General features: G+C 41.7%; 2 protein-coding genes across 9 annotated transcripts in view; one reads left to right on the top strand and one right to left on the bottom strand.

Annotated features, from left to right (window-relative positions):
* Nucleotides 1-18,147, top strand: part of fcsk (fucose kinase) — a 387,175-nt gene that overhangs the window by 360,327 nt on the left and 8,701 nt on the right. For 5 of the 7 annotated variants that reach the window (XM_087996077.1, XM_087996074.1, XM_087996072.1 and 2 more), the window contains 6 exons: nt 281-424; nt 3,339-3,458; nt 8,136-8,323; nt 10,459-10,558; nt 12,918-13,141; nt 14,695-14,829. In XM_087996077.1, coding sequence (XP_087852203.1) covers nt 281-424; nt 3,339-3,458; nt 8,136-8,323; nt 10,459-10,558; nt 12,918-13,141; nt 14,695-14,778 — 860 coding nt within the window. In that variant the 3' untranslated portion in view covers nt 14,779-14,829. Of the gene's footprint in view, nt 1-280; nt 425-3,338; nt 3,459-8,135; nt 8,324-10,458; nt 10,559-12,917; nt 13,142-14,694; nt 15,076-18,147 lie in introns of those variants that run through there. The other 2 variants (XR_015760001.1, XM_087996073.1) reach the window with 2 other exon arrangements.
* The window catches only part of cog4 (component of oligomeric golgi complex 4), a 68,176-nt gene continuing 61,569 nt past the window's right edge, over nt 11,541-18,147 (bottom strand). The window contains exons 19-20 of one of the 2 annotated variants that reach the window (XR_015760002.1): nt 14,973-18,114; nt 11,541-14,934 (exon numbers count right to left, since the gene is read on the bottom strand). Coding sequence is in view for 1 of the 2 variants with exons in the window: in XM_043707354.2 (XP_043563289.2) it covers nt 17,980-18,114 (135 nt within the window). In the remaining variant the exon portion in view is untranslated. Of the gene's footprint in view, nt 18,115-18,147 lie in introns of both variants that reach the window. The other variant, XM_043707354.2, reaches the window with a different exon arrangement.

The raw sequence follows: 18,147 nt of genomic DNA, 5'->3' as shown, positions 1-18,147 counted from the left end.
ACATGCATATGTGGTTTCCCTGCTTTTGATTTCAGTAGAGCTGACATATATTTTGCCATTTATACCACTCCGGACCACTCTCGCTTCTCTACACACATTACCTGTCATTTTTGTTCTCCTGTTATCTCTAATCTCCTTCGCTGTCTAACCTTTCATCTTCCCTCTTTTATATTTGCTCCTCCGACCTTCATCTACAGAATAAAACCCATCTCTTTTACATCTCTGTCTGATGACATTGTGTTGTGTTCTATTCTTCAACAAGTGTTCTATTTGTTGACAGGTGCCTTGTTGAAAGCAGCCTTTATCTGCACAGAAATTATACGCTACCCTTCGCAGGTATTGCTGCAGGATCAGTTAATGTCAGGGTTTGGTAGTGGCTTTGAGCTTCACACTTGGTCCAATCTGCCACATGGATCTGGCCTCGGTGAGTAACCATGAAATAAACCTTTGAGTAGCAGTATCTGGTGTCAAGTGACCCTTTTCTTTCATCATTTGCAATCCTTTATTTAGATTTAGAATACCAGCTTTGTACTGGACCACATTGCTTTCCATCCCCATAAAGAAGCCTACCAAGAATGGTCACTTTTCCTTAAAGGATCCCCACACCAAGTTTACTAATTAACCCCTTCTCAATACATTCTACTGAATATTGGAAATCTTATTCCCTGGTTGATGTCTCAATGTACGGGTCTAAAATCCATCTTGTACATACCCCTGGAATTCATCCGCCTCCTTCTTGCAAATGTAGTTTGCCTAATCTACCTGTAGATTAAAGTCACCCAGGAACCCATACAACTACATCTTTGTTGTAAACATATCTTAATTTCCTTTTGAATGTCATCCTCTACCTGGTCCCTACTGTTTGGAGGCCAATTGACAACTCCCACGAATGTTTTTCACCACTTGCTGCTCCATAGTTCCACCCAGACTGATTACCCAACAAGGTTTTCTAAGGCACCATCCTTTCTTACTATTGCACTGATTTTGTCCTTTACTAACAAGGCCACCCCACCTTCCTTTTCTTTCTCCTGTCCCTCTGCAATTTGAACACTCTTTCAGTTCTCAGCCTTGGTCACCTGTAGACATCCCTCTATATTCACAATCATATCCATTTACAGCTACTTGCACTGTTGATTCATCTACCTAATTTAGAGCCCTCTGTGCATTCACATACACTACATTTAGATTTGTCATTTAACATTTTTACACTTTTTTTGTGCTATGGCCCTATTTACCACAGGCCCCTGTGTCCTTTGCCTTCCACATTTGCTTTTACAGTTAATTCTAGTTGCCTATAGCCTGCTTGCAGTCGCTCATGGCTCTTTTTTTTAATGTACATCTTTGGTACCAATATGAATCACAACCTCTGGCTGTTGATCCCCCCCCCCCCCCCCCCCGAGTGCTCTGGTCTCCTCCCTTAGTCCAAATGTGCAGATTAGATGACTTGGCCACGGCGACTTGCCCATAGTGTCCATAGTGGGCGGCACGGTGGCACAGTGGTTAGCACTGCTGCCTCACAGCGCCAGAGACCCGGGTTCAATTCCCGACTCAGGGGACTGACTGTGTGGAGTTTGCACATTCTCCCCGTGTCTGCGTGGGTTTCCTCCGGGTGCTCCGGTTTCCTCCCACAGTGACAAAGATGTGCGGGTCAGGTGAATTGGCCATGCTAAATTGCCCGTAGTGTTAGGTTAAAGGGGTAAATGTAGGGGTATGGGTGGGTTGCGCTTCGGCGGGTCGGTGTGGACTTGTTGGGCCGAAGGGCCTGTTTCCACACTGTAAGTAATCTAATCTAAAAAAAAATGCAGGTTAAGTGGATAAGCCATGGTAAATGCAGCGTGGGGTGTTGGGTCTGGGTGCGGTGCTTTTTAGAGGGTCAGAGCAGACGTGATGGGTGAATGGTCTCTTTCTGCATCGTAGGGATTTTTTGATTCATGATACCACAAACATAGCTGTTGCTGAGAAATAATTTCGGCCAGCAGCATCCAAAATGGAAAATCTTGTGGATAATGAACCCAAGAGACTCAAACTCTCACCCATTCCCTTTCTGCCTGTGCACTCTTTACCTGCAGTGTGGGCACCTCTCTGTATGTGCTATCCACAAAGTCCTCAGCCTAGCAAATACTCCACAGTGACGCTAGCTGCTGTTACAGTTCTGAAATACAGATTTTAGTAGGTGCAATTAGAGACATTTCCTGTACAAATGATCACTCTGGACACTGAACGTGTTCCTGACTCCCCATGTGACCCAGGAGCAGCATTCTATGTGGCCGAACTGCCCTGCCATAACTTACCCATAAATTACTCTCTCTTCATTTTCTTTGTCTAGTTTAAAGAATATTAAATGTATAAGGCCCTTACACTTACTACTTAGTCAGTGAGTATTACTTAATTTAAATTGAACACCTATTTTTACTTTGAAAGTTGGACAGTAAAAATACTCGTCCAGTCCTCCATAATACCGTGCTGCCATTCCATGTGCACTGGCTCATGGAATGTCTTCATGAATTTATGTTTCCCCTTAACCTACTTTTGGATGTTTTCAAAAATCACCTTTCTCATTCATTTTATCAACTCCTGAACTTCCTGAGGCAACGGTAACTTTCCACTTTCTTTGAATTGATTAAAATATGTCCCACTCACACTGTCATTCACACACTCAATACTCGCACTCCCATTTGCACCCTTATATGCATGCACACACAGATGTTGTACAAGGAATCTCATGGGTACATTCTCTCTCATGCATCTGATAAGTGCACAAACTTAGACTGATTTTGCACTTCATCAATTGCTGTCCTCTAAATCCATCAATGCTTTTTCACCACTGACATCACTTGACTTGGCACAACCCCAAGGTTTTATCTAGAGGCTATGAGTAATTGTAATTTATATCGTGCGACAGAGTAGCTCAGTGGTTAGCACTGCTGCCTCACAGCGCCAGGGAATCTGGTTCGATTCCAGTTCGAGCAACTGTCGGTGTGGAGTTTGCACGTTCTCCCCATGTCTGCATGGGTTTCCTCCAAGCGCTCCAGTTTCTTCCCACAAGATGTGCACGTCAGGTGAATTGGTGATGCTAAATTGTCCATAAGTGTTCAGGGATGTGTAGGTTAGGTGCATTGGTCAGGGGTAAATATAGGGTAGGGGAATGGGTGTATTACTCTTTGGAGAGTCAGTGTGGACTTGTTGGGCCAAAGGGCCTGTTTCCACACTGTAGGAATTCTATGATATCAGTTGTGAGTTACAAACACAAAAAACATTATGACAGACAAGTGAAGCCTGTAAAATGTAAAAGGGGAACAGTGAAGTTCTGGGTTGTGTACTGTTTATTGTGTTTTTAGGTACAAGTAGTATCCTTGCTGGGGCAGTGATGGCAGCTCTGATCACAGCTGCTGGAAAAACCTGCAACACCTCATCCCTCATCCATGCCGTTCTTCACCTGGAGCAGATGCTGACAACAGGTACGGACTATCCCTGATCTCCAAATTATCGAGGGAATTGATCTGGGTTAATGTGGTGAAGAAATTCAATTCCAAGAGAGATAAGTTGACAATTAGAAGCAGGAAGAGAATTTGAAGAGCATATTCACAGAGATTTGTGAAACAATTAGCTTGGAAAAGAAGTTTAAAAGGGATTTTTGAGGGGCATGGTAAGTAGGTGGGTCAGTGTAATTGAGGTTTATTGAAAAGAGCTGTGCTGGTCTCCCTGAACATGCTTGTGTGATCCTTGAGAGTTACAGTATTTAACTAGGCTGATTTACATCTAAAACAGCAACACTTTTTATCTGTATAGTGTGTTGAATCTAATCAGACAATCCAAGAAGCTTTACAGGAGCAGATTAAAGAAATATTTGCCACTGAGCCACGTAAAAAGACATTCGGGCTCATGATGTGAAACTCAGTCAAAGAGTTAGGTTTTAAGAAGATTGTATAGGAGGAAAGAGATGGAGGAAGGGAATTCCAGAGTTCAGGGACCAGGAAGCTAAACGCACAGGCAACAATGGTATCGGGATTAAAATCCAGCACGCTCCCCAAAATTAGGGAAGCACTATTATCTCAGAGGGTTGTGGGGCTGGGAGTGATTACAATGATAGGGGATCATAAGGTATTGAAGGAATTTAAAGCTAAGGCTGAGAATTTTAATATCAATGGATTGTTTAATCCAGGAGCAAGTGGAGGTTAGCAAGCACAGGGTTGATGGATGAATGGAACCTGATGTAAGGAAAGACACAGGCATCAGGGTTCTGGACGCTGTCCTGTTTACAGAGAGTAGGGTGTGGGAGGGCAGCCAGAGTGCTTTAGGATTGTCAGGTCTGGAGGAACCACGCACATCAATGATGGTTTGAGCGCACATTAGACCGGGCAGAGATAGGATTGGATGATGTAACAGCAAAAACAGCTCAATCGGTTTAACTTTGGTGGTGGGGAAGCTTCTAGGAACAATTACTCAAGATAGAATTAATAGTTTGTGGAAGAATGTGTGTTGATTCAAAATTGTTGGCATGGGTGTTTTAAGGGAAAATCATGTCTTAACTTCCTTTTGTCTTTTGAAGAGTGACAGAGGATTGATGAGGGAGACTTTGATAATGTAGTATATGTGAACTTTTAAAAGATGTTCGATACAGTGCCATACAATAAACTTATGAGGAAAGTTATTGGTTATGGAATAAAAAGGACAGTTGCAGCATGGGTAAAAAATTAACTGAGGGATGGGAAACAGAGATTAATAGTTAATGGGTTTTTTTGGGCTGGAGAAATGTTTGTGGAGTTCCCCACAAGTTGTAATTGGAACTCTTTCTTTCCCTGATATATAAATGATAAAGATCATGGTCTTGATTTCAACATTTGTGGACAGCACAAAACTTGGGAGAATTGTAAACTGTGAGGAGGACAGTGCAGAACTTCAAAAGGACATAGTCAAGTGGTGGAGTGGGCAGATAGGTGGCAGATGAATATGAATGCAGAGAAGTGAGAGATGATACACTTTGAGACAAACAACAGGAAGTGACAGTATAAAAGAGAGTATTATTCTAAAGGCAGAAGCAGAGAGATGTATATGTATATAAATCATTAAAAATGGCAGGACAAGTGGAGAGAGCTGTGAATAAATCATACAATAGAAATCAGAATTAGGGACCGAGTTTACAAGATAATGATAAATTTATATAAAACACTGGTGAGATCTCAGCTGGGGAGTTGTATATATTTCTGGACACCAAATTATAGGAAGAATGTAAATACATTGGAGGGAATGGGGAAGAGGTTTACAAAAACAGTTCCAGGGATGAGCCACTTCAGTAATGAGGAAGGTTTGGAGAAGTGTTTTGGAGAAGTTTGGACTTCTTTCATTGGAAAAAAGGAAGAGAGGGGACCTAATTGAGGTGTACAAGATAATGAGAGGCATGGATAGAGTTGATAGCCAGAGACTTTTTCCCAGGGCAGAAATTGTTAATATGAGGGGTCATAGTTTTAAGCTGTTTGGCGGAAAGTATAGAGGGGATGTCAGAGGCGGGTTCTTTACGCAGAGAATTGAGAGAGCATGGAATGCGTTGCCAGCAGCATTTGTGGAAGCGAGGTCATTGGGGATATTTAAGAGACTGCTGGACATGCATATGGTCACAGAAATTTGAGGGTTCGTACATTAGGTTTACCTTACATGAGGATCAATGGTCAGCACAACATCGTGGGCTGAAGGGCCTGTTCTGTGCTGTACTGTTCTATGTTCTAAGTTGGGACTGTTCCTTGGCCAGAAGGCTTAAAAGGGAGATTTGATAGAGGTTTTCAAAATCACAAGGGGGTATGGACAGCATGTTCTTGCTTAAAAACAGGTTGAGAACCAGAGGGCACAGTTCTAAAGTATTTTTATAAAGAAGGAAATTCAGGATGAGGGAAAAGTGCTGATTCACTCAGCGAGTTCTTAGGATACAGGATGCACCATGGAGAGTGGTGGAGACAGATTCAATTGATCGATTCAAGAAGGTGTTGAATGCTTGTTTAAATACAAACAATGTGCAGGATTGTGGGGGAAAAGGCAGGGGATTGGCACTGAGTTAAAATGATCAAAGAAGCAGTACAAACACCAAGAACTGGAATAGTCTCCATGAGACCAAAGACATAGGAGCAGAATTCGGCCATTTTGGCCCATGGGGTCTGCTCTGCCATTCGATCATGGCTGATCTGTTACTCAAACCCATTCTCCTGCATTCTCCCTGTAACCCTTGATCCCTTTACTATTAAATAACCTATCTATCTTTGTCTTAAATATACTCAATGTCTTGGCCTGTACAGCCCTCTGCGGCAATGAGTTCCATAGATTAACCACCCTCTGGCTGAAGAAATTCTGCCTCATCTCAGTTCTAAAGGGTCCTCCGTTCACTCCAGAGCTGTGCCCTTGGGTCCTAGTCTCTCCTACTCATGGAAACAACTTCTCATGGAATCCACTCTATCCAGGCACTCTAAGTTTCAATCAGATACCCCCTCATCCTTCTAAACTGCTTTGAGTACAGACTGAGAGTCCTCAATCGCTCCTCATGTGACAAGCCCTTCATTTCCAGGATCAACCAATAGTTAGCCTGTGCAATTGTATTCGTCTTGACATATAATTCTTTCCAATGGTCCATGAATGAGTACTCGCAGCAAGAGTCATAAGGTAGCAAAACTCATCCCATTCTAACAAAGGGGTTCCGGGAGCAATTGTGTTTTTTTATGTTCTGAGCAGAGCCCAACTATATAAGTAGAAAATAGACATGAAGCCAACGACCTTCTCATCTGCGTAGCTTGATAATTGATTAGCCACTGCCACAAAACACAGAGTTTCTGGTGTGTATTATTGTGAAATTATTTTATAATTCTGTACCAGGCTACCACTTTGAGTTCTTATCTGCCTGGGGACCAGCAGGTTTTATTTTTGAAGTCAATAAGATGAGAGTTCTGGGAGATTTATTAAGACACAAGATTCCACACTTCTAAACAAACAAGAATGGACTTTCTTTTGCAGGGCTGGAACAGTGATATAATCTACAATACACGTGCAGCTTGACCTAATAATCATGTTTACCTCATGTTAATTCCGGCTGTTAGAAATAAGTTGCTCATGTATTGTAGATTGTATTACTGTGCTATCGTTACACAAGATCAACACCCCACAATGGGCATCCAACGAATTCCTGGGCAACTCCCCAGACATTAACTCCCCAGTCATCAAATCTCATTAAACTTCACATGAGATTATAATTCTTCACTTTTGCCAATCTAGTCTGAAACATCCCCTCAAGAGCTGCTGAGTCATGGATGTCTCAACAACTGTTCCTGTTCTATATGTTCCATTCTCCCCTGGACTCTGAAAGTGCAGTTCAGTACTTATTCACAGACACAACACCAGCTTTCGCAGACTGCTAACTTCACCAAACTAGATATGTTCCTGGGTCTTCCTGATTGTGGGCCTTTCATCCCACTCAGCTATCCTGAACTACTAATTGTGCACAGATGTCTTTCAGGTCCATCACAGCTCTTAGGACTTGTCTAAGTACTCATTTGTTTCTCTTAATTGCGATTGAGCATGTGTGTAGATGGGTGTTTTGAAAGGGGACAAATTAAGTTGTATTGTTATACAAGAGAAATCCTTTCTTTTCTCTGCTCTTGGTAAAGTTAAATGTGGAACAGTTAACTTTCTGTTACTGACAAATCCTAGTGTGATATGATTTTGTCCTGAATAGTAGTCAGTCAGGCAACTTAGTCATTTTGGTGGTCTTGTTGGGACTTTTTACATTTATACATTTTGTGACGGTGTGTGAAACAATGGAGTACTATTGGAGGTGCATTCTTCCCCATTAAATGGTGACAATAGTTTAACAAATTGAAAGAAGTAGAACACTTTCACCAGAAAGGAGTGTTTGGAGCCTTCGATGGTAAAGAATGCGGAGGTTAAAATGTGCATCTCCTGTGCTTGCAGAGGAAACTGATGTGGGAATGGAGGGTGTACTGGGAGTGATTGAGGAACCAAATGGAATTTCGGGAGGGGGGCATTATCAGGGTGCAAATTAGCCCCTGTGTTTCCACTTCAAAAATGTAGCTTTGGGCTGTCCTGTGCTGTGAAAGCATGTCTTTCTTTCTCCTTATTAACATTCCTTCCTTTTCTAGGTGGAGGCTGGCAGGACCAAGTCGGAGGTCTAGTACCTGGTATCAAGATTGGTCGGTCCAAGTCCCAGTTGCCGCTGCGAGTAGATGTTGAGCGCATTGCAGTGACTGACGCCTTCATGAAGACTCTGAATAACCACTTGCTGCTGGTGTACACGGGGAAGACAAGACTCGCACGCAACCTTCTACAGGTTTAACTCACTCATCACATAACAAACTCCAGCAGTAGTCACAGTGTCAGGACCCAAATATCCCAGTGTCACAAATCTACCACCATACCCACTGCCCTCAGGGAACTCTCAACTGAAATGTTACACAGTGCCTGGCACTGGCTCTGGTCTGACCATGCTCACCATGATTCTTAGAGTGGCTGGGGAGGTGATGGGTGATCATCTCCACATAACCCAATTGGGTGGGCAATTTGTGCCTCTGATGTAATGGGCAGCAAAAGTGTCACATGCACAACCGTACAGGCAACTGGCCAATGAAAAGGGATGGGAGGAGGGCTTTTTGCTCGCTTCTGAGGTCATTTGGGATGGGTTCTGAATAGGTTTACCTCTCCACATCTCCTAATGTGATCCCTGCAGCCTGTTAGTCTGGGCAAGCAAGATGTCAGGATTAGCTGAATATCGGGTCCATCACTCAACGCCAGTTCCTTAGCCTCTCTGTCATTACAGTGGTGACTACCACTCTGATATCACTGTCGGAAGTAGAGGTGCTGGCCTCCACTGGTTTGACAGCGTTTCCTGCTGGACACCAATAGAAATCCTACCTCAGACTAATTAAAGGACTATTTACTCAGCAATAACTTGCTCACGGATGCTCAGTTTGGCGTCCACCAAGATCATTTGGTTACAGATCTCATGACATCTTGGTTTAAATATGGACAAAGGAACTGAATTTCAGAGGTGAGGGGAGAGTGACCACCCTCAACATCAAGGCTATGTTTGGATCAAGTGTGGCACATAAAGCCCGCGCAAAACTAGAGCTAACAAGAATCTGGGGCAACACTTTCACCTGCTTGGAGTCAGGTTAGAGGCTGGGCATTCTGAAGTAATTTATTCACCTCTTGAATCCCCAAGCCTGTGCAAGATTGATAAGGCACGAGCCAGGAGTGTGATAGAAGCCTCTCCACTTCCCTGGCTGAGTGAAGCCCGCCATCATCCAAAGCAAAGCTGTCCATTTGATTGGTACGCCCTCTGACATCACCACTATGGAGCATTGTGTACCATCTACAAGATGTAGTGCAGCACCTCACCAAGGCATCTCAGACAGCATCTTCTGAGATCTTTACCACCTAGAAGGACAAGGACAGCAGATGCATGGAAATATCACCACCCAATTCCCCTCCAAGCCACTCCGCTGACTTGGAATAATATTACTGTTCCTTCACTGTCAAAGGCTCAAAAACTTGGAACTCCCTATCTAACAGTGCTGTGGGTGCCTTTGCACTGTAAAGAATATATTAAATTAAGGCAGCAGCAGCTCATCACCACCTTCTCAAGGTATTCGGCAAACGTTGTTTTGTCTGGCACCTTATAAACTGGCACTCTTGATAAACCAGCAAAAATTATATTACTCAAATACTGTGAAGTTTACTGTATTACCCTATCCATTTACTATAGTTTTTCAAATTGATTTACTTCAAGGTAAATATACGTATTTTCCAATTGAATGGCCACACAAAATATCAACAGTTGATGCAATCTCAAGTCAACTTCTCCTCAAATACCATAATCTACGAGTAGTCAGTTGAGAGTGTGAGAGGGCTCTCTTCTGATTAAGTTTTATTAAAGGCAAAGTTACATTGTTATTATAGTGATTAATACTGTAAACAAAATATAACAGTAATGTGTGTACCCCCTGCATTATGTTTCTATGACTTAGTGTGTGTTTTATTTTAATTATAGGACCTTTTGGTCAACCAGAAAATTTGATCAATTGGTCCACTCCTGGTCCTTTGGTGCCAGAATATAAAAGGTTTGCTGTACAGTAAATGCTGACTTGCCTGCCTCAGCCATAGCTGATGAATAAAAAATACATTTTTAAGAAGTTCTACTGAAGCACTTTTCTTAGACTGTAGTAGTTGGAAAGCGGGCTGACTGGACAGCTGGACGCTTCTCTGGAGACATAAAAACTGCAGATGCTGGAATCCAAAGTAGACTGGCAGAAGGCTGGAAAAACACAGTAAGCTAGGCAGCATCAGGAAGTGCAGAAGCTGATGTTTCGGGTGTAGCCCTTCTTCACGACCCTTGTCTGAGGGAAGTTTCGAGTAAGGAAGTAGTTTTAATCCCAGTTTTTGAGATTTGTTTTGGTTGTTTTGCAGGATGTACTGAGGAGTTGGTACGCCAGGGTGCCCAGTATTGTGGAGAATGCAGATGCGCTGGTCAGGAATGCAGAGGAATGTGCTCAAGCTTTTATCAAAGGTAAGCAAAACTGCTGGACCTGCCATCAGCACTATCACAGAATCAAACAGTGGAAAGCACACTGGCTAGTGTCTTAGCAATCAGAACGTTCCAAATAAGATTCCAGATAAAGCCAGATTCCATATTGATAGTAAGTTACATTGACCAGCTGATCCCTAGATTTAGCCTCTGACTTGGACTGGGTTAGAGAAAGAGAGGCAAGAGTCTGTCTGTGTGTTGACCTGCTTCCACATACAGCCATAGGTGATCAGGTGGCGACCCAGTACCTAGTTTTCCATTCTGATCATTTGGTTTTCCCCGTGAGTGCACCATGGCTTTACCCAGGATTAATCCATTGATGCTGTCCAAATTCCTTTTCACAAAACTATGTTTACTTTCCTTGACTGAAAACATTACACAAAGTGCCCTGCACACTGCCTCCTCTTAACAATGGATTCTAGCATTTACCAAATGTTATGTTAACTGGCCTATAGTTTCTTTTCTGTTTCCCTCTTTCTTGAACTGACATGTTACATTTATGGATTTTACAATCCACTGAGACCTTTCCAAAACCTAGGGAATTATGGAAGACTACAAGCAGTACATCTACTATCTCTCTATCACTTCCTTTAAGACCCTAGGCCACAAGCACTCAGGCTGAGGAGACCTGCCAGCTGTTAACCCTGTTAGTTTTCCGAGTACGTTTTCTGTAATGATCACAATTAGTTTAAGTTTCTTCCTGTTTTTTTGCCCTTTAATTTTCAAGGTGGAAGCAGTGAGAAACACAGCAGTGGGTAGAGATTGTGAGGGGGTTGGTTGGAGGAAGTGAAAACTGAGAGGTAGGACAAGAAAGCAATACACAACAGTTATGATCCCGGCTGATGGTAATACTGGACAAGTCTGATCCCAGAATGAAGCCCAGCTTGATAGATCATATATTTAATTTTTGCTTTTGGGTTCCATGGTGGATAATCACAGAAACATATTCACACGAGACTGCAAGTGTGCTTCAACAACAGAACATAATTTTATTGTGCAAAAGAAAAATAAAATCAAAGAGCTATAAATAAATATATACTATATATATGACAATTGGAAGGATCTTAACACAAACATCAATACAAAGTTTCAATCTGTTTCTCAACAGAAACTCAATCCCAGAGAGAGATCACTCCTATGTCAGCTTTTTATATTTTTCTTAACCTTTCCTACCCTTGGTCCCTAAAGATGATTCCTCTTGGAGTCCACTGACATGAACTTCTTACCAATTCTGATAGCCTGATCTTTAAGTTTTAACAACTTTAAGTTTTCTATCCAAACTCTCCTAGCTTAGAAGCTCCACAGACTAGAAACTACTTATGCTGAGGTGATGAATTATCCTGAACTGACTGGAAAAGCTTGCTCTCCCTGCTATGAGAAAACTTATTCTACCTTTTAAACTGATCTCTAGATTCTTCTAAACTAAAATCTTGTGTCCTGAAGTCAAATCTAAACTAGCAGTATAAACATCTTATTCATTTATCACCTCAGGGATTCAATAAATAGTTGGCTTCTTAGAAATTATGTACTTCGGTCACTGTTCAAAATTGAGTTTCTGATCTCCTTAAATAAACCTCACTGACCAAAGTCCATCTGCCTCTGTTTTGAAATCCAACTCCAAAAATAATGCAGAGGTAGGGGAAGATGGCGATAGGAATAGGACAGTGAGCAGGAGACTGTGAGCAAAGTGTCAAGCAAGCAGTGAGCAACAGGGACTGGGAGAAGGGACAGCTGGGTGGGATGGAGTGGGGTGACCAAGAGAGGGAATTTGCAAGCTGAGGGTAGAGAGATGAAAGTGATGTTTGAGAGAATGGGGAATTGGAAGAGGGAAGCAGCAAACAACTAGACACCCTTGAAATCTCTTCAGTGCTAGTGATTTTTCAACCTTAAACAAAGCAAAGCCTGTCACATGTTTCTTGTCTATTTTTAGTTAACTACATCCTCTTCCACAGTCACTACCACATTGGTAATATCTTCTTCTTTGTAATGGCAGATAAAAATATTAATTTAGTATCTTATCATGCCGGAGGAGAAAGTGAGGTCTGCAGATGCTGGAGATCAGAACTGAAAATGTGTTGCTGGAAAAGTGCAGCAGGTCAGGCAGCATCCAGGGAACAGGAGAATCGACGTTTCGGGCATAAGCCCTTCTTCCTGAAGAAGGGCTTATGCCCGAAACGTCGATTCTCCTGTATCTTATCATGCCCCCTACCTCCAAGCGGAAATCCCCTTTCTGGACCCTAATAGGCCCCAACCATCCTTTGATACCCTTTTCACTACTTATGTGACTGTAGAAAGAGGGAGAGAAACATGTACATTTCTGATAATCTGTTGTATTTGGCAGGTGACCTCCCCTGGATTGGCCAATGCCTGAACACTTACTGGCAGCAGAAGAAATGCATGGCTCCTGGGTGTGAGCCCTCTGCCGTCCGACAAATAATGGCTGTCCTCCAGCCCCACGTACACGGGCAGAGCCTGGCTGGGGCAGGAGGTGGAGGCTTCCTTTACCTTCTGACCAAGGAACCTCAACAGAAAAACGCCATCGAGAGGATACTGAGAACAAGCAAGGTAGGATGGTTAGCTGTTACAGAGACCCTCCCACAGTACATCATCATGGTATTCCTGTCTCCCGTAAAGACCAAACTGCTTAATTTGAGAATTGGTCACACATCACTACAGGATATTATTGGTATTAGGAGTTGCAGGAATTTTGATTTGACTGTTTATAGTCAGGTGAGCCAAATCAAATCTTCACATTCTTGAGATTTCCCTGTCAGACCTATCACTCCAGGGAAGTAGGACTTCTGTTCGCTCCGATAACGTGCTGCAGACTCAGCAGGTCGAGCAGCAGCCGTGGGGAGAGAAGCAGAGTTAATGTTTTGTGTAGTCTTTGAAACTGAACAGAGCTAGAAAATGACTGTGTTTATGTTGTTGACAAAGGGAGAGGAGTGAGTGGAACAGACAGCAAAAGACAAGTAATTAGTAGTAATAAAGGAGATTAAGAGATACAAAATGGGTGTTAATGATAGCTGTGGATAGCCAAAAAATTGTAGGATTTGATGAGCGTATACCTAGGCAAAATAAAATCACTGGCAGGGAGGTGGGCAAAAGGGGTTAAAAGTTAATGCTCTTAAATTGTTGAACTGAACGTTGAGTCCGTATAGTGCCGAGGCAGAAAAATGAGGTGGTGTTCCTCCAGCTAGTGTTGGGCTTCACTGCAACAACAGACTTACTTATGACAGAATGCTAATATTTCCATTAAATTATGATATAGGTAGTTAGTCTAGATTTGTGTTCCTTTGAGAATAGAAGATGGAGGGGTAATTTAGAGATGAAGAAATTTGTGATGTTTTTGATCTTGAAAGGGTTGATTTGGTCGATAAACTGTCTTCCATGGTGGGTGGGTCCAGATCAAGGCATGTTGAACCTTCATGTTAGAGCTAGGCTGTTCAGTGGTAATAATCAGAATGCGGAAGTCTGGATCAAACTCTCTTAAGAAGCTATTGAGGCTGGCAGTCAGTTGGGAATGATATTTATTTTTGGAAATAGTATTAAGGGTTATGAAAGGAAGGCTATATGAGTTAAGAGGCAGACCATTCATAATCAAAACGAATGGCAAAACATGCTTTAAGGGCTGAATTGCCTCGTCATGATCCTATGGACTTCATATGCACATTGCCAGCAAAACATAGAGCTGGTGATGTCACTGCAGGGAAAGCATCTTCCTGTGTAGTTAACAGAACATTTTCCATTTTGTTGGATCTCTTGTGACTCTAAAATTCTGGATTTACTCTTGGTTTCCTGGAGACTCGTGTCATTTCGAGGGAGGTCTTCCCCTTCCCTTTTAATATGAACTGTTTGAATGCTTGCCTCCTAATTTCTAAGACAATAGTTAATTTCACAAAGACAAATTTTTGATCTTTAACAATTCCTCTTTCTCCTCTTGCCCTCAGTCTAATTATCATAGATGTTAAGAAGGGTCTCAGTGAAATACCAGAGTTTGTGTCAAAGTTCCCTATTCTCTCTTATCCAGATACCTGGGTCTGTCCCATAAGCTGTTAGTCTGGTATTGAGAGGATAGGACAAAGTTGTAACAGATTTCAATTCTGACTTTCTTGCAGGGTTTGGGAAACTTCAGTGTCCATGCAGTGGAAGTAGATGAGACTGGAATCACTGTGCGTTTGAGTGGAGCTGGGGGAGAATGAATCCTACACGAACTATTTAACACACCATCTCCTGCCTTACAAAATAATTTTTGGGTTAAACCAACATAATGCACAAAATGTGGACTATTATAGATAATCAGACAGAAATCATTGGGTGTAATAACATTTAAGTGAATTTCAAATCATTGGATCAACCTTTCTGAAGATAAAGTTTATTTTTATGAAGCCAAAACGTCAGAATCATTCTGGTATATGCTGCAAGCATTGAACAGCATTGGTAATGAGCTGAAGCAAATCCTCAACAATTCAGAATGATACTGCCACTGGCTGGATGAGGTATAAATGTTTTATAACTCAATTCACACCCCAGAATTACGTTGCTATCGTATCGTGGCACTTCATTAGTGTTTCAATCAGTTGCTTTTCGTTGGGAAGGTTTGGGAATTTATATTTTTCATCATTAAGGATTATTCATTAAAGGATCTGGGCATCGCTGGCTGGACCAACATTATAGGTTGAGGGTGTTAGCAGCTGACCTGCAGAAGGTGGTGGTGGGCTAGTTTCCTGTCCCTCTGTAATCTGTATAGTGTAGTGCTATTAGTAAAGGAATTCCAGGAACAGCAATTTATTTCCACGTCAGGATGGTAGGTGGCTGAGAGGGGATCTTGCAGGTGTTGATGCTCCTTTGCAACTGCTGTTCGTCACGTTAGAACGTTAGTTAAGACATTAGTGTCGTAGGATTATTAATTTTCATCAGAATTAATAGGTGAGGCTTTGATTCAACAATTCATCCTCAAGCTCCATGAGGGAGCCACCTTAGATTAAGCCAACTTTTCAGTTTATTTTTGCATGAGACAGGAATGAATAATTGTTGTAATTCATTCACATGTTCTTTAAATATTAACCATTGCTTATCCATCTTTGGCACTTTGTACCTTACACCCATTTGGTTCAGCTACAATTACTTCAACCTCATCTTAATGAAGAACGCATCACTCTGCTCAAAGTACACAGTGCAAAAAGATTATTAGTTAATTCTTTTTCATTGCAATAGTACCAAATCTAAAATAGCCTGATCTCTGGTTACTTCAATGTATTGATCTATAAAACCACCATATATACACTTCTGAAAATCCCCCTCCACAATAGTTTGGTTTCACATTTTTTTTATATCCAGAAGTGCACTTCCACACGGCTGAGTTTTTTTTCCCCATCTATTAACCACCTAGTTTAAAATTTACATATAGACTGATGAAACTAAAGTTGCATCCATATCTGATTACTTATATAATACCTTCCCTTATATCTCCACTACTATTTGGGAGGTTATAGATAAACCCAACATTATTTACACAGAAAATGGTGATGAAAAAAAACTCAAGGACAGATATAGTTCCTCACCATTACATTGATTTAATCTGTTACGAACAATGTTATCCCACCTTTCCGTTTCTGTCTATCATTCCGAAATAATGAATACTCCTACATATCCAGGTCCCATCATTGGTCAACCCTGCAGCCATGTCTCCATATTCATAACTTATCTATTTGCACTGCTAATTCATCTACTTCGCTTCAGATGTTCCATGTATTAAGGCACAAAGCCTTTACACTTATTTTTAAAACTTTGTTGGTCATCTAAGTTTTATTTTCCCCCTTCAGAACACCTTGCAGCCACTCCAAAACTTCCTTAATGCTGGTATTAGGAGACACCATACCATTCTGGAATCTCTCTTGCAGCAAAAGAAATGCCTGTCAGTTCCATTTCTTTTGAATCCCTTATCACCATAGCCCTACCATTCTTCCTCCTCCACCTGGGTATCAAAGCCACACATTACCATAGACTTGGCTTCTACTGCTATCACCTCCCCCCACCCCTGATAGTATGCAAAATGGTATATCTGTTACAAATGTTATTTTCCACATAACTGCTTAATTAAAATTGGAGGTTACAGAGCTATGAAGATGCAAAGGCATTGAAGGATTTGAAAACAAACAAACTTAGAAATCAGGAGGTGAAGAAGGCTATTCAGCCCCTCAAGCCTGCTGTTTTGTTCAGTAAGATCATAGCTAAATTTAGGTGCATGATAAGATGTAGACAAAACCCAGTGAGAAAACAGATTGTTTGGCAATTTATTTCTTTGTTGTCTGCTTTACTGTGTCAGTTGACACCTTGTTTACCACATTGTACCAGAGAATGCAATTCAAAACTATTTTATTGGCTAGAAAGCATGCAGGACAGCTAGAGGATACAAAAACCACCATAGAAATCCAAATCATTCTTTGTGGTTCAAAGGTGAACTAATTTAGGCAACTTCAACACAAATTATAAATACCCATTCAATTCTCTGGTTTGAAAATGTAGGAAAGAGTGAAAATTTAAAATCCCTCGCCCAACAAACAATTCATTTTGCAGCATGTACTAGGGAGGTCTTCCTGCTAGTTCCACGCCTCAGTTATTCATTTTATATTAATTCCATACCTCACTCCACGCTCCCACAGTACTGATTACTGAAACTTTGAATAGGATATTAGAAATGACCTTCAAGGTCTGGAAAATAGTACTATATGTCCAACCAAACAGCCACAGTGTCTTGAATTAATATCTCACCCAACAGTCTAATACTCATTCTTTCAGTAGTGCCCTGGTGTGTCAGCTATATATTTAGCTGGCTATTTAAACACTGGGATTACCATAGCCACGTCCAATCCAGGCTTTGGGTGATGTACCCCTATTCATACTTACTAAAATTATTCACAGAACCAAATCCAGGAATCAGATATTAGCCACTGCTTCACCTGCCAGTCTAGCCAACCAAGATCAGACCATCTCACCGCACATCAGGAGTGAAATTGGGCAATATCCCTATTCTGTTGTTACCTCAGTGGACAGAGTAAATAGATTACACTTAAAGTCTGGCAAATCACATCCTGAAAACAATCCATCTCCCTGCAACATGACCTGGTACAGCACAGTCCAAAGATAATGAAGTTTTACCCTTTATTCCAGTATGTGAATGGTTCTGAACCTCTCCCCAACACTCAAATAGTCTGTCAATTAATGCACAAAATCCCTTTGGAAAACAAAAACATATGCAAGTTATTCCTGGTGTACACCACATCCAGTCAATGAGATTTTTAAAAATGCTGGACAAAGCCCCACTGTCTGAATATGCAAAGTCTTGCTGTCCAAGAGGAATCATAATAATTGATCCTCTGAAGATTGACCAAGCACAACTGCTACAAGCGAAGCCTCTTGATGTCCTCACTACGAAAGTCATTCCGCAGTGCAAGCACCTGACGCACCTCAGCGGGTGTAAGACGCCAGGTCAATGGACCAGAATTCTGTCCCCAGTAATCCAAAATCTCAGTGACCTGTAGAAACAAAAAGTGATGAGAAATATAGGT

Source organism: Chiloscyllium plagiosum, unplaced genomic scaffold (genome assembly GCF_037043375.1).
Source record: "Chiloscyllium plagiosum isolate Xiang-an unplaced genomic scaffold, Cpla_swu_hap1 HiC_scaffold_17, whole genome shotgun sequence".
Classification (NCBI taxonomy): Eukaryota; Metazoa; Chordata; class Chondrichthyes; order Orectolobiformes; family Hemiscylliidae; genus Chiloscyllium; species Chiloscyllium plagiosum.
This window is presented reverse-complemented; position numbering and strand designations above follow the sequence as displayed.